At 50.0% G+C, this 15,970-nt stretch overlaps 4 protein-coding genes across 4 annotated transcripts; 3 read left to right on the forward strand and 1 right to left on the reverse strand.

The window, feature by feature from the left end:
- Nucleotides 1–45: 45 nt before the first annotated feature.
- BO88DRAFT_431062 (Sec1 family protein) lies at nt 46–2,481 on the reverse strand (the record flags this gene model as incomplete). Its single annotated transcript, XM_025709284.1, has 5 exons — nt 46–1,588; nt 1,645–1,856; nt 1,879–1,998; nt 2,128–2,323; nt 2,404–2,481. The coding sequence occupies 5 exons, from the start codon at nt 2,479–2,481 to the stop codon at nt 92–94; spliced, it is 2,103 nt and encodes a 700-aa protein (XP_025568305.1). The 3' UTR covers nt 46–91.
- A 564-nt stretch (nt 2,482–3,045) lies between these two features.
- On the forward strand, nt 3,046–4,360 carry BO88DRAFT_327147 (putative plasma membrane SNARE protein (Sec9); the record flags this gene model as incomplete). The annotated part of the gene is made up of 2 exons (XM_025702495.1): nt 3,046–4,245; nt 4,301–4,360. The coding sequence occupies 2 exons, from the start codon at nt 3,046–3,048 to the stop codon at nt 4,358–4,360; spliced, it is 1,260 nt and encodes a 419-aa protein (XP_025568306.1).
- Nucleotides 4,361–6,866: 2,506 nt separating this feature from the next.
- Nucleotides 6,867–10,838, forward strand: BO88DRAFT_439968 (U2 snRNP complex subunit HSH155; the record flags this gene model as incomplete). The annotated part of the gene is made up of 3 exons (XM_025709748.1): nt 6,867–6,876; nt 6,936–7,577; nt 7,656–10,838. 3 exons carry the CDS (start codon nt 6,867–6,869, stop codon nt 10,622–10,624), a joined length of 3,621 nt encoding a protein of 1,206 aa, XP_025568307.1. The 3' UTR covers nt 10,625–10,838.
- Nucleotides 10,839–10,958: 120 nt separating this feature from the next.
- Nucleotides 10,959–13,038, forward strand: BO88DRAFT_400186 (FAD binding domain-containing protein). Its single transcript, XM_025705497.1, has one exon. The coding sequence runs from the start codon at nt 11,395–11,397 to the stop codon at nt 12,961–12,963; it is 1,569 nt and encodes a 522-aa protein (XP_025568308.1). The 5' UTR covers nt 10,959–11,394; the 3' UTR covers nt 12,964–13,038.
- Nucleotides 13,039–15,970: the final 2,932 nt, after the last annotated feature.

The following is a 15,970-nucleotide window of genomic DNA, read 5'->3' on the forward strand; positions in this document are numbered from 1 at the left end:
CAAGACTCTAAAGCATTACCTACAGAGCCCAGGGAATCATACAGTGTGGAATTGATATTATCATTCGCTAACATTAAGTCTCTACTACCCTTCACTCCAGCTTCGCAAAATTCCCCTTCTCGATCGCAGCATCCATCATCCGATCACCATTGATAAGACTCGTCGTACAAATCACAATCTTCCGCCTGGGAGCTTCCTGCGCCGCAATAAACCTCAACGCCGCAATTTCTGTGAATGTGATTCCACCCAAAAAGAAAACGTAAACGGTCTTGATCGCATTATTTCCACTGATTGTCTGCCGCGCCCTGATTGCCTTGTCGTCACCCTTCTGTACAATGCTGAACGTAGCACCACGAGCACTCTTCACTACATCCTCAAAACCAAGCCATCCTGGGGACGAGGCGCTCGCAGGGCTAGGTGTTGCAGCAGTGACAGGTCCACCTCTGACAAGCGAAAGAATGTACGGTTTCTGTAGAACACATTGAACGAGACGGATGCTGAGAGGGGCGAACCCGCTATAGACGTATGCAATGTCATTAGGGTCCTTTTCGCTAACCTCTTCGACGACCAGTCGGAGGTTCTTGCGGAGGTAGCCGTAGTTGGTCTTAGTGCCTGTCTGGGCGCCAGCGGTAGGGAGGAGCATGGTGGTGGCGGAAGAACGAGGCTGAAGAAGTTCCATTTTTTCGAGAGCCCAGAAGGTAAGAAGGTGTTGATGGCCGTAAGCTTGGATGATTTGGCGTTTGAAGTTTTCGAGGTCGCGGGGACGGAGACCACCGGACATGCACGATTCAAGACAGAGCAGACGGAGAATGGTCTTCAAAGGAACATCGCGAGCGATCAGCTCCTCGACGGCGTCGTGATGGTATGTAGCATCGGCGCCCGCGGCGTTGTTTTGCTGGACTTCGAGGATCTTGCGGAAGATATCTGAGCGAGTGGTTCTCATGATTTCTTCGGCAAGGTTGGTATGGACTCGGAGACTTTGATGTTCCAGTTGATAAGTGGGAAGTTTGTTAACGAACTCGCGGAGCTCGGAGGTAGTTTTGGCGGCATGCCGGCTTTCGTAGTCGCTTTCCAAACGGCGTGCAACCTTGTTCAATATATCACCTACGATGGCAAAGTTGGCGTCACGCAGCTGGCTGAAGAGTTGGTCGGAGGAGTCCAGCTGGACTTTCCGCTTCTGTCCTTGTTTTGAAGATTGCTGGGGTGCTTTAGAAGACTCCTGAGCCTGAGGCACTGCCGTAGGCCCGACGATAGAGGTGTCCACATCTGCTTGGTTATTCTTGATGCCCACTGTCTCATCGATCAATCCTTCGTAGGTCAGTTGTGTCAGTAGCGCAGTCCCAAAGTCGACTTCGCGATCAATGATGATGAGGCTTTCAGTGCTTGCGCTAGGAAGAAGGCCTCTAGCAGAGACTCCAGCAAGACCCGAGCTCTCTTCAGCATCAAGCTCCTTTCTCATCCGCAGTAGGAGGTCTGCAAGGCGTCGGGCATGGTCACCCTTGCCAATGATACGAGGGAAGTAGCCATGTCTCTGCTGGATGTCCATGAGGGCTTTCGCGGAGTGGAAGATACATGCCGGATCCTTGTGCTGTGTGCCACCGGGTGTTAATAGTGTTTGGAACAGGAAGTTGTGCTCTTCCTTACCAGGTACAAGTCACCAAAGGAGTCTTCTAGCTCCAGGGAGAGCACATCTTGCTCCAAAGGAGCGAAGTACAGTGGGAATTCGGCAATATTCACGTCGCCTATAATGCCGGCTTCTTCAAGGATGGAATTGCTTACAAGGGTCCGCCTCGGAACCCAAAATATGGAGAGTTCATGTTCAACATTGCCGTTGCGCTGAAGACGCTGGATCTGTTCTAGAGGAATGTTAGCTCATACTGATGGCATTCAATCGGTCGTGACTTGAAAGAAGGCCTTGAGATGAGCTGTATACAAATCTCTCTATGTTGGGATCTTTTGACTGACTACGTAGAGTGGAAGATAGATCTGCGTAATCTACTGTTTGTCCCAAAGAGATATAGAGGCATAGCTTCGCCAATAATCGCATGACGAGGCACAGGAGAGAGAGAGAGAGGATTTACAATGGGAGAAGGCGACGGGGTGGTGATCCGGAAGAAATGGACATACCTGCCACGGCCCGCACCTGGCGTATCTTTTCCGCGTGGACTAGAAAGACGACGTTGCGCTGAGAGGAGTCCACGTTGCCATTCTCGAGCAGGAACACGCGATCTACACCGTATTCCTGGAGCAGCGAGAACTTGACGAACAGCCCGACTGGACCAGCCAGATCCTGACTGACGACAAGGTTTTTCTTACCACGTACCTGCACCACGAAATTCAGCCCATGCACAAAGGCGAGGAGGATTGCTGCTGCCTTGAGGGACACGTTGGAGGCTTACTCACGCCTTCAAGGAGAGTTAACAAATCCCTACGCGCCTTGTCCCTAAAATAGTCTGCATCAGACCCTGGATACGGCGCCATGGCTGCGGTGAAGCATGCTCCGGCGATGTGATTGGGGAGGGGGAAAAGGGAAGATTGAAGGGAAGAAGACGGAGGGAGGAGAGGAAAGGCGGAACGCGCAAAACGAAGGCAACCACCAACTCAAAGTGGGAAAGTTTGCACGTTTGCAGCCACTGGTTCGTGGCTGCGAAAAGGGTCCAGCCACCCCACTAGCCTTTTGGGGATTAGTGCGTGCACTGCCTGTCATATTGGTGGTTCTGATACCGTCATTACTTCCACAACTACCCATTTCATCCTTCTAGAATGATGTATCAGTATTACCCTCCGCCTTGGGTCTCGACCCTCCATCCAATAATGCCTAAGGAGGCGTTTCCCTGACGGCTGCTGCTCCCCTGACCAACTGGAGTTATTATTATCGTTGGTTTCACATCTTTTGCGCTGGTCCCTCTCTGATCCCCTTTTCTACCTCCATCTGTCCTCTTCTCAGATTCTATCTTCTCGTTCGCCGGATTAATCGCTACTAGCATATCCTTGACCTTCTCTCACCCTCGTATCCGACTACTAATCTCATTCACATTCCACGCCATGGGCCGATTCGGTTTCAAAAAGTCCGGGGACGACGACGAGGATTCCGGCAACCGTCTGGCACTTTTCGGCTCCAGATCGAAGAGCAAGAGCCCTGCGCCGCCTGCCAACCCCTACGCTAAACCTATCCCGACCGACCCTTACACCAAGGCCAAGATGCAGGCGGGTGTGGCTCCTCTGCCAGCCGGAGAACAACCGCCCGCAGCTGGCCCCTCTGGTGCCCATAACATCCCCGGAGATAACAAGTATCAAGGGTATGCGCCGAATCGATATGGAAACCAAGGCGGTTATGGATCCGACCGCTTTGGTGGCGGGGGTGCTGCTGCCCCTGCCGCTTCTCGGTACGGCCCTGGCGGCTATGGAGGACTAGGTAGCGCCGATCCCAATGACCCCGCGGCGGCGGATGGCAACAGAGATGCGCTTTTTGGAGGGGCTCGGGATCGCGCACAGCAACAACAGCAGGCCGGCCCTCCCCCGCCTTACTCCGAGGGCGGAGCTGCTTATGGCGGAGGCAGCAACGAGTACAACACCTCCACTTACCAAGAGCGTCACCTTACTGCTGAGGAGGAAGAGGAGGAAGAAATTCAGACCATCAAGCAGGACATCCGATTCATCAAGCAAGGTGACGTCGCCTCAACTCGCAATGCACTCCGTGTGGCTGCCCAGGCCGAAGAGACGGGCCGTGAGACACTTGCTCGTTTGGGTGCTCAGGGAGAGCGTATCCATGATGCCGAGAAGAGTTTGGATGTCGCTACAGTCGAGGGACGGATCGCGGAGGAGAAGGCAAAGGAGTTGAAGACACTCAACAAGAGCATGTTCGCTGTCCACGTGTCCAACCCTTTCACCAGTTCCCGGCGCCGGCGAGAGCGTGATGAGCGAATTCTGAACACGCACCGGGCAGAGCGGGAAACTCGCGAGGGTACAGAGAAGGAGGCTTTCAAGACCAACCAGCGGATGGAGCGCACCTTCAGGGACATCGACAAGGAGGCGGCCAAGCAGACCACACGCAACAGGACCAACATCACCGATCGTGCCAAATACCAGTTTGAGGCGGACAGCGAGGATGAGGCGATGGAGAACGAGATCGAACAGAATCTGGATCTGCTTGGAGGAGCTGCAAGCCGTTTGAACGGCCTTGCTCGGGCGACAGGTCGCGAGCTGGACGAACAGAACCGTCATTTGGAGCGTATCACGGCCAAGGTAAGTCCTCTGGGGATATTGTCACGAAATGGAATCTTGACTGACTGCGCTGTAGAGCGACTTTGTCGACGACCAAATCGCCATGAACAGGGCCAAGCTGGACAGAATCCACTAGGCCTGCTCTTAAGAACCATTACTGACCGCCTGGTGCCGTCGAATTTCTACTGTGCATATCACCACTTGCTACCATATCCTTGGCGTTTTGGGTATTATACTACATTATGCTTGCTATCGACCTTTTGGCCATTGTGTTTCGCATACGGAGGAAGTAATAGTCGCGAATAGAGAAGTCAACCCTTCTAGCTCATACCCAGGACTTTCCATATCGCTTAGACGTAATCTGGTGGGATATCAGGTGTCTTCTGCATCCAATCCCGCAAATAATTGCAGGGGAGGAAATCTCTTCCTAGGATCTCCAAGAACGCATAGCTTTTCGATAGTCAACTTCAAGCAATCTTACCGTGCTACTACTCAGGTTTCCCGGCATCATTCAGCCCAATCATTGATCTTGTCCTCCTCAACAGACCACATGCCTGATAGCCGAAGCACATGCATCCACTACAATTTGAGTCCAATATCACACACACGCCATGACATGCCATACACTCTACACAGCAAGTCAACCCGACCCATCCCGTCCCAAATCCGTAGGTAATAACTATGAAGCAAAACATAAGCAGCCAACAGATCCTGAAACACCACATATATTATATCATATTACTCTCCTCTCCGCTCATTAGACAGACACACAGTCTCATTATCAGTCCATGCAACCCCCACTCCCCACACACATATACAGCAAGTAATCAAATCAGTAATTAAATCCGAATCCCACAAAAGTCACGGCCAAGGAAAATGAAATTCGGACAAAGAGAGAAGCTGACGTATACAACCCATGTACAAACAACCCGATCTAACTAGGAATGGTATGTCGACAGTAATCTAGTATGCCCCACTGCGAGTATGCGTAGTATGCTATGGCCTCGCGGAAACCGTTATTAATCTGCTACATAATAGTTGCATATTGGGCTGAAACACGGTGGGAACCGGGATCAAATAAGACACACAATTTCTTTTTTCTTTTCCTTTTTTCTCTTCCTCATTAGTATTGCTCTTTTCACATATCTTATTTAAATTATTAATTATTGAAGGAATTTGATTTTTCTTTGTCCCTGGTTATTTTGTGTTTATTCCCGTGTGGAGTTGCCTTTTAGCCAGGTGGAGAATGGCATGATGTCATTTTGATTGTCTGTTCGGTTGGAGCAGCTTTTGGTTTCAGGTGCGTGATTATGATTGATTTGTCTTATTCAATTTTCGAAGTTATCTAAACTGGAAAATATAGAAGTTGGTATCAGAAAGAGCTGTCAGGTTGGAAAATTTGTGACCGGTTATTACTTGTTTCTGGTAAGTAATATAATGGTTGTAAGAAAGTGAGAATGAAGTTGAAAGTGCTTCAGCTCCAATTGAGATACTGTCCTGCATACATATAGTATTATGCCTCAGAACTTTATGTATTAAGATGCGCTTCGGAATATATGATGGCTTCTATGAAGGATAATTCGTGATATCTCGTCTTATATAATGAATTAGTTGTCTAACTATATACCTTTTGTAGTAGAGGTCCATTGATATTAACATGTTATATATTCAAGTCCAATGATGAAGAGACCTTACTAAATGCATAATATGTATTCAATCAATTCGATCCGAAGTCACAGCGTAGATATAACTATATGTAAGAGATGCAACTCAATTTGAACTCAGTATTGTCTCGCAATGGAAGCTATTGCCTTGGTATAAACAACAGCCATAAACTTGTGGCGGGACTGTAGGCGTAGCAAGCTGCTAAGAATTTTCGTGCGGAATTATGAGCATTGGATACTTTAAATCATAGACGAAATAGATCTTTCAGCAGATATTCGCATAGTGACATACTACTATCGTAGAACAATGTGTGTGTAAGAAATTGCGCAGTAACAGTAAGTAAGTAGTTAGCGTTATATATGAAATGAGCGACAATATATATAGTCGTCCACAATCAGCCCAATGTACCCGATATTGTATCCCATCATGATGTCCCTTTTGCTTATGAAGTGCTACTTCATGACTGCTTCAAAAAGTCCCAGTGTGATACATGCTATAACACTTTTTTTTCGAAGCATATCATCTGATCCAATCGATTTGTTGTTGTGGCAATCCGGAGTCAATGAGTAGAGCCCTGCGCTTAATTTCTACATGAAGCTATAAAATCGATAAAGCACCAAGCTGACCATATCTACCATCATTTAAAATTGTTGACTTATCTAGAGCTATTTGAGAAGGGGAAAAAAAAAATAAAAATAAAGACCAAATGTGAAAGAATACTGAGGCGAGATAAAGCGAGAGCAGAAGCAGACAGCTACACAGCCATCACGTGCCTCCTCTTAGTCATCAATCTAGTCCCGCCGCCGAACTTCACCTCACGTCTTCTTGATATTTTCATCGCGAGACATCAGCGCATCACCCTCCACGCCCCCAAGGTCGCTGCTATTGTCCGTTTTTGATCCGAATGTAGCTGCTGTTACCCCTGCCTGGGAGTGTTCGTTCTCTTTCTCGTCTTTGGGATCACCACAACCGCCACCATGTCCGACGGTAGGTAGCCTCCAGATCGCGGACCTTGTTTCTGAAGATAGGCTGACAACCCCTTCTAGCTGATTTCGAAGCCGTCCGGAAGCTCCAAGCTGAGCGGAACGCTGCTGCATCTGCGAAGAAAGGTTCTAGGACCTTTGATCCGTCTAGCCAGCGCACTGACAACTCGACCAAGGCCTCCCTGACTGAATCCTTCGATACCACCCTCTACGAACGCGAGGGCGCTGACAAATATGCGGGATACGACATGTCCATTGCTGTCAATGGCGAAGATGAAGAGATGGAGGATGCGGACGGAGGCCACCGTCTGGTGGGCCAATATACCGCGACAAGGAGCCAGATCGATGAATTTGCCCAAGGCAATGGTGTGGAAGAGGAGGACGTTCTCCTAGGACGCGAAAAGGCGGCCAGAATCGCTGATCGCGAGACGGACTATCAGAAGCGTCGTTTCAATCGCGGTCCGCTGACGCCTACACGCGCTGATCCGTTTGCCGCGAACGAACATGCAAACGTGGAAGGAGAGGGCCAGACCTACCGTGAGGTTATGGCTCTACGTGAGCTTGAGAAAGAAGAAGAGCGTGTTCAGAAGCTGATCGCAGAGAAGCAGGCCCGTGGAGAGGACGATGTGCAGGAGCATGAGGCCACCTTGAAGTCGGAGGACAAAGAAAACGCCGAAGCTGGCTCGACCGTTTCGGTCGCCACCGGTCGCAAGCGTAAACAACGGTGGGATGTGTCATCTGAGCCTACTGAGTCGGCTGAAGCTGAGGCCCCGCAGCCCGCAGACACCAAGGCCAAGAGATCCCGCTGGGATCAAACGCCTGCGCCTGCTGTTCCTGGCGCCGCCGCCGAGGAAGCTCCTAAGCGTCGTTCTCGATGGGATCAAGCGCCGGCCATTGCGGCATCCACCCCCGTGGGTAACCAAGGGCTTGCTACCCCGATGCATCCTTCTCAAGTAGGTGTGCCTATGATGCCCACCAGCTTTGGAACTGATATCTCTGCGCGCAATGCTCCTCTGTCTGATGAAGAACTTGATATGATGTTGCCTTCGGAGGGCTACAAGATCCTCGAGCCTCCTCCGGGCTACGCCCCTATTCGAAACCCCGCGAGAAAGCTTATGGCGACACCGGCACCTATGGCCAGTGCGACGGGAGTCGGAGGTTTCATGATGCAGGAGCCAGAGAGCGCTCGTGCGATGGGCAAGCAGCTTCCGACCGAGATTCCCGGTGTTGGTGACTTGCAGTTCTTCAAGCCGGAAGATATGGCCTACTTTGGAAAACTTATGGAAGGTGGGGACGAGAGTGCGATGTCCGTGGAGGAGTTGAAGGAAAGAAAGATTATGAGACTGTTGCTGAAAGTGAAGAACGGCACTCCGCCTATGAGGAAGACTGCCCTGCGTCAGCTCACAGACAACGCGCGGCAGTTCGGTGCCGGTCCCCTCTTCAACCAGATTCTTCCGCTTTTGATGGAAAAGTCCCTTGAAGATCAAGAGCGCCACTTGTTGGTCAAGGTTATTGACCGTGTCCTGTACAAGCTGGATGATCTCGTTCGCCCTTATGTTCACAAGATTTTGGTCGTCATCGAGCCCCTGCTTATTGACCAAGACTACTATGCTCGTGTCGAGGGTCGTGAGATCATTTCCAACCTGGCCAAGGCGGCTGGTCTTGCCACGATGATCAGTACGATGCGTCCCGATATTGACCATGTCGATGAGTATGTCCGTAACACGACAGCTCGAGCATTTGCTGTCGTTGCTTCTGCTCTTGGTATTCCTGCACTCCTACCATTCCTTCGTGCTGTGTGTCGGAGTAAGAAGTCGTGGCAGGCCAGACACACCGGTGTCAAGATCGTCCAGCAAATTCCCATCCTTATGGGTTGCGCCATTCTTCCCCATTTGAAGGGTCTGGTCGACTGCATTGCCGACAATCTCAGCGACGAACAAGCTAAAGTCAGAACCGTCACTGCCTTGGCTGTGGCTGCTTTGGCTGAAGCTGCCAACCCGTACGGTATCGAGAGTTTTGATGAGATTCTCAACCCCTTGTGGACTGGAGCTCGGAAGCAGCGTGGTAAGGGTCTGGCAGCCTTCTTGAAGGCCGTTGGTTACATCATCCCTCTCATGGACGAGGAATACGCCAACTACTACACTAGTCAGATCATGGAGATCCTTCTGCGTGAATTCTCCTCCCCCGACGAGGAGATGAAGAAGGTTGTCTTGAAGGTAGTATCGCAATGTGCTAGCACTGATGGTGTGACAGCCAGCTACCTGAAGGAACATGTGTTGACCGACTTCTTCAAGAGTTTCTGGGTGCGTCGTATGGCTCTGGACAGGAGGAACTACCGCCAAGTGGTTGATACGACCGTGGACCTCGGCCAGAAGGTCGGCGTGGGTGAGATTCTGGAGCGTGTTGTGAACAACCTCAAGGATGAAAGCGAGCCCTACCGGAAGATGACCGTGGAGACCGTGGAGAAGCTTATTGCCGCCCTTGGAGCTGCCGATATCTCTGAGAGGTTGGAGGAACGACTCATTGATGGTGTTCTCTATGCTTTCCAGGAACAGAGCATCGAGGACATCGTGATCTTGAACGGTTTCGGAACAGTGGTCAACGCCCTGGGCACTCGCTGCAAGCCTTACCTCCCTCAGATTGTCAGTACCATCCTCTGGCGGTTGAACAACAAGTCCGCCACGGTCCGTCAGCAGGCTGCGGATCTGATCTCGCGTATTGCAATGGTCATGAAGCAGTGTGGAGAAGACGCTCTGATGGGCAAGCTTGGTATCGTGCTCTACGAATACTTGGGTGAGGAGTACCCCGAAGTGCTTGGTTCCATCCTTGGTGCTCTCCGTTCGATCGTCACTGTCGTCGGTATCAACCAGATGCAGCCTCCTATCAGAGATCTGCTGCCTCGACTCACTCCTATCCTGCGTAACCGTCACGAGAAGGTGCAGGAGAACACCATTGATCTGGTCGGTCGTATCGCCGACCGTGGCCCCGAATCGGTCAACGCCCGCGAATGGATGCGTATCTGCTTCGAGCTGCTGGACATGCTGAAGGCTCACAAGAAGGGTATCCGTCGTGCTGCCAACAACACATTCGGTTTCATCGCCAAGGCCATCGGTCCCCAGGATGTGTTGGCGACGCTGCTGAACAACCTTCGGGTCCAAGAGCGTCAGTCCCGTGTCTGTACTGCCGTCGCCATCGGTATTGTGGCTGAAACTTGTGCGCCTTTCACCGTCCTGCCGGCCCTGATGAACGAATACCGTGTTCCGGAACTGAACGTCCAGAACGGTGTGCTCAAGGCCATGTCCTTCTTGTTTGAGTACATTGGCGAGATGGCTAAGGATTACGTCTACGCGGTCACGCCCCTTCTGGAGGATGCTCTCATCGATCGCGATCAGGTGCACCGGCAGACCGCAGCCAGTGTTGTCAAGCACATCGCGCTGGGCGTGGTTGGTCTGGGTTGTGAAGATGCCATGGTGCATCTGCTGAACCTGGTGTTCCCCAACATCTTCGAGACCAGTCCTCACGTCATTGACCGTGTCATTGAAGCCATTGATGCGATTCGGATGGCAGTCGGCACCGGTGTGGTCATGAACTACGTGTGGGCGGGCTTGTTTCACCCGGCGCGCAAGGTGCGCACGCCATATTGGCGACTGTACAACGATGCGTACGTGCAGAGTGCGGACGCGATGATTCCCTACTACCCCGGCCTGGAAGACGATGGTCTGGACCGGACTGAGTTGTCTATCATAGTTTGAACAAAAGCCATCCAGCGCGTGTTATTTACCATCATCTTCTCTGTCTCTGTACCCTTTTTCTGCCGTGTGCTTTTCTATCTACAACATATTGGGGCTTGTTCAATTACGGTGTTTCTCTGGCGGGATTTGGCGTGTCTGAACCATCTTTATCTAAGATATAGTAGTCTATGGCAATATCCAACATTTCAACGTTCAATCTAATTCTATCCCATTTACTTTCCTTCAGCCACTTTCCGTAAGCCAATCCAGTAGTCAATGAACAGATTGAGACGATCGATCTCTGTCCCCGATCGATCCTCGACTATTTTCTCCCCCGCAATTCCAGCGTGGGGAGCACCCGCACTCAGACTCCGCGCATCATGCCATGCGATCGTTAATTTTCGAGACCCGAGTTACTCTCTCGATCACTCTAGCAGCGTTATCCACTTTTCTCCCTAACATTCCTGTGCTATTTCCGATGACATCAAGCAGCGCTGCCCAGACCGACCGGAAAGACTCCCTCCGCCTTTCCCCGGGGCACCGACGGAGCATAACTCTCCGTTTCCCAACCGCCATCCCATCATCGGCGCCATCCCCGCCGTCTGTCGCTACATACAAAGCCGCAGGCAACTTGAGCACAGATCCCAGAGCACCATGTATCTACTTGATGCGATGATCATCATTCTCCTCCCCTTGGCAGACTAAATGCACTAATGCTCTTGTCTCTTTGACGCATACACGCACGCACGCACAGGCACACCACCCACATACTATCAAATCTCTTTAGCACCATGGCTCTCCCCTCAGAATGCGACGTGCTCGTCATTGGCGGCGGTAACGCCGGTTTCTGCGCAGCCATTTCGGCCGTCCAGTCCGGCGCAAAACACGTTGCCATTATCGATAAATGTCCTGAAGAATGGGCAGGAGGTAACTCCTACTTCACGGCGGGGGCGATGCGTACCGTCCACGGCGGATTGCCGGATCTGCTTCCCATCGTGAATAATGTCGATGCGGAAACGGCGAAGAAGATTGATATGAAGCCGTATACCGTGGATGACTTCACGGGCGATATGATCCGTGTTACAGGGCGGCGCACAAATCGCGAGCTCTGCCAGACACTTGTTAATGAGTCGAACTCGGCGATCAAGTGGCTAGCGAGTAATGGCGTGCGATTTCAGCTCTCTTTCAATCGACAGGCGTATGAAGTCAACGGTCGGCTCAAGTTCTGGGGTGGTCTTGCGCTGAAGACTCAAGACGGCGGCAAGGGTCTTATTCAAGATCACTTGCAAGCAGCTCGGAGACTAGGCATTCAGGTCTTCTTCTCAACCGCTGCTCAGAAACTAGTAACAGACCCGGTCTCTGGAGCCGTGACGTCCGTGGTGGTTTCGCATCATGGTCGCGACCAGACTATCCGGGCTGGAGCTGTGATTCTCGCGGCCGGAGGCTTCGAGGGTAACCCGCGCATGCGCGCGCAGTACCTTGGACCTCACTGGGACGTAGCGCTGGTGCGTGGCACGCCCTACAACTCCGGGGATGGATTCGAGATGGCGATCCGGGATGTCTCAGCCAAGCAGGCGGGCAACTGGTCGGGATGTCACTGTGTGGCGTGGGATGCTAACGCACCGGCCGATACGGGCGACCGGGAGATCTCCAACGAGTTCACCAAGTCCGGGTATCCGTTGGGCATCATGATCAATCGGCAGGGAAACCGGTTCGTGGACGAGGGGTCGGATCTGCGCAACTATACGTATGCGATGATCGGACGCCAGATTCTCAACCAGCCCGGCCACATGGCGTTCCAGATTTGGGACTCCAAGATGATCCCTTGGTTGCGATCGGAGGAGTACCGGCCGGAGGTGGTGCAGCATATCAGCGCGGCCACGATCAGTGAGCTGGCGGAGAAGTGCGCCGAGTTTGATCTCGAGGATAAGAAGCGCTTCGAGCAGACCATCCATGACTATAACAAGGCGGTTTATGAGCGCCAGCGCAGGCATCCGGGTGGGAAATGGGACCCGGCTGTCAAGGATGGACTCACCACGCAGTCGGAAGGCTTGGAGCTGGCAGTGCCCAAGTCTAACTGGGCGCTTCCTATTGATCAGGGACCGTTCCTGGCTGTTCGAGTCACGGCAGGCATCACTTTCACGTTTGGTGGACTGGCGGTGCGTCCGGAGACAGCCGCGGTGGTGTCGTCGACGACCAACCAGGAGGTGCCGGGGCTGTACTGCGCGGGCGAGATGCTGGGAGGACTGTTTTATGATAACTATCCTGGAGGCAGTGGATTGACGTCGGGAGCTGTCTTTGGACGACGAGCTGGTCGGGCTGCGGCGGCGAGGGTGTCGAACCGACAGGCACGGTTGTAGTGGCTGCTATAGTAGAGTATGCGAGATGTATACGAGTAAGTGCTTGAGGAGAAAGCATATAGCAGAAATAATATACTATGTTTACATTTACATTTACAACAGACTTCGATTATAGACACTACATAGTGTTGGTAGTGCCTATATATACTATTGCAACAATGTCCCAATATATTAACATCTTCAACAATATAAAATATATCACCAGCTGAGAATCACATCTACTACTATAGAATCTCCCAGTATCATACACTTAACAACCGAACTACAAAACACATCCACGATCACCCCTGTACAGAACAAACCCCTCCTACCTGGCAGTGATTGTGTAACCACCCAGCTGCACCCTCATCCAGGAACAGAAAATTACAGTAGTACTTGTAGTAAAAAAGCAATGAGGTCATATACTCCCTTCCATTCCCCTTCTCCGTCTCCTCACCATCAACCACATCAAAATAATTCAACTACGTAGTAAGTAACATGAACCACAAAAATACGACGACATCAACCCACACCCACACACATACTCCCCATCACCCAAAACGCACAAACCACCCAACCAACATCATCATCGTCATCACCATCATCACGAAAAATAAACCCAAATCCATACACGCAAGCCAGCCACTACCCTACTTACAGCCCGCCAAGGCGCCCCTGCGACCCTGCAGCAGGGCAACAACAACAACAACAACAACAACAACAATAATAATAAATTCCAACAATGACAAAAAACCAAAAGAGATCAGTGACTTTACAACTTTTACTCCTCTGAGCTTAGTTAACTTAATGGAGTTAGTAGTAAGTACAGTAGTAGGTATGTTGCCGCGTAAGCCTGCTCCATCAGCCCATGTCATGTGTGGGCTTGGCCCTGCTTGTTCCGTGTTGTGGGGAAAGGAGCAACAACCCATTTGGTGGATTCTTATTGGTTGGGGGTGGTTGGTGGTGGTGGTGGGGGGGAGTGAGTGGGGAGGGTCAATGGTCAATGGACTCGTTAGTTAGTTTGCTTTTTGGTATGACGGGATGAGATGATAGATGATGGATGATGGATGATGACTGAGATGGTGGTGGTGGGTGTGGGTCTCTTCAGCTTTTGTCCAATTCAACTTACTAGTAGTATCTGTCCTTGGAGATTAGTTGAGTTGCCTATTCAGGTAGGTCTATAGAGGAGTAAGTAGTAGTTCTATTTCTATATGTTGATTATGATGACATTCTTGGTGGGAGGTGCTTTTTCCAATTTGGGAATTGTGGATGATTGGTTCTATCGGTTGGTATTCTATTCTATTATTCTATAGATTGTATCGTGGTGTTCAGTGATGGTAGTACAGTAGATAGCTAGCTAGATAGTTGTGAAGAGGCTTGAGCGCTGTAACTATTCAGTTAGTGACGATGGTAATGTTGATGATGATGACCTAAGCGCAGTTGAACATCGGAGGTGACTTAACGAAGAATACCTAGTTATTGGTTCGGAGGAGTTGTGTTCACAGTAACTACTAACTGTCTAGACATCAGACATCCAAGTCAAGTAACTGAATCTAAAGCACAGACATCAACAATACCTCTTTGAAAAGTTTCAAAAGTTGCCTTAATTAACTGCCTCTGCCTTAAAAAACACACACAATCGGAAACTTAATCACACCATGTACCTCAACACCTCCGTAAGCTAACCTAGGAAGTATAACCAGCAACAAGCATATGATCGATCCCATCTCCCCATCTCCCCATCTCCATCACTATCACCATATTATCCAGGCACACATGCAGTTGGACTACTGTACTCCGTGCCGGGAAAACAGAAAAGAAAGAAAAAGAAAGGGCAGGCAGTGCATGCAGCTGAAGTCGTCATCACATTAATTGCAATTAGCATTGGGCATACATCTATCTGCATGAGGAATGGAACAAAAAAAATAAATGAATAATTCATTTTGTGCCTAGGCCCCCTTCTTTTTTTCTTTTCTGCACCACATGGGCCCCTGCTCCATTCTACTGACTAGTGTTTTCTCTCTCTCTCTGCCCCCCTCAGATGCAACCCTACTTTTAGCTCGGGATTGATAGGATAAGATTTGTGGAAATTATTTCCAGAGTAGTACTGTAGTTGGTAATAAGTCAAGGTGGGCTGGTGCGCCATCATTCATTATCCCTTGTTCTACGGAGCAGTAGTTATCTACAATGTTCATTTCCGACTTAGTCATGTTTATTGTTCGGCATGACAAAAGCTTGGTTTGGAAGTAAGAAAAGAAAAGGATCAATTGTTTGCGATTCCGAGGGAACATGTGAAGCCGAATTGGATCCAAATGAGGAGAAGGAAGAGGGAGAGGAAGGAGGTCTTGGTAGGCTAGGTACTAGCTTTCGTGTTGTTTCAATCTCATACCCTCTCTGTCTCTCTCCTCCCCGACCCCTGTAAAGAGAGAGATTAAGGTATGTCGAATGCCCACTAATTATTTATTTACTGTAGTTTAGCGATGAAGTAGTGAACCGAAAGAAAGAAAGAGAGAGTTAAGAGAGACCACGACACGAGAGGTTATGACGTCTAACAGCTTCCTTTCTTGGCATTAGTTTCGAATGCAGGGTCCTCTTATAACCAAGTGTTATATTAATAGAAAAAGAGAGAAGAAAAATGGCAATTTAAAATTTCAATTAACAAGATATAAAAAAAGGTCATCAGAAATTAAAAACGCAGATTCAATCCATGGCACCGCTCGCGCACTACTACGTACTTACTTTGGGAGTTGGATCACTCCGCAGGAGAACGCATTGATCAAGCGCTAGGAACTAGTTTGAACCCGATGTGCCGTTGGCGATTTCAAATCCGCGGCTCCATTTTAATATAATAATAATAAAAATAATGATAATAATATAAATGATAATTTGGAAAGAGAAAAAAGAGGACACACACAACTCGGATTTAATCAACTCGAGACACAATCAGATAAACTCATCCCATCAAGAGTGTTTCAGATTCGTAAGTCAATAAAGATGACAATGACGCATACTGGTCTGCGGGATGACA

This window comes from Aspergillus vadensis (genome assembly GCF_003184925.1).
Source record: "Aspergillus vadensis CBS 113365 unplaced genomic scaffold BO88scaffold_1, whole genome shotgun sequence".
In the NCBI taxonomy this organism is placed as follows: Eukaryota; Fungi; Ascomycota; class Eurotiomycetes; order Eurotiales; family Aspergillaceae; genus Aspergillus; species Aspergillus vadensis.

Bases quoted from the DNA above. Each gene is read 5' to 3' on its own strand.
- BO88DRAFT_400186 (XM_025705497.1), top strand. From the start codon at position 11,395: ATGGCTCTCCCCTCAGAATGCGACGTGCTCGTCATTGGCGGCGGTAAC.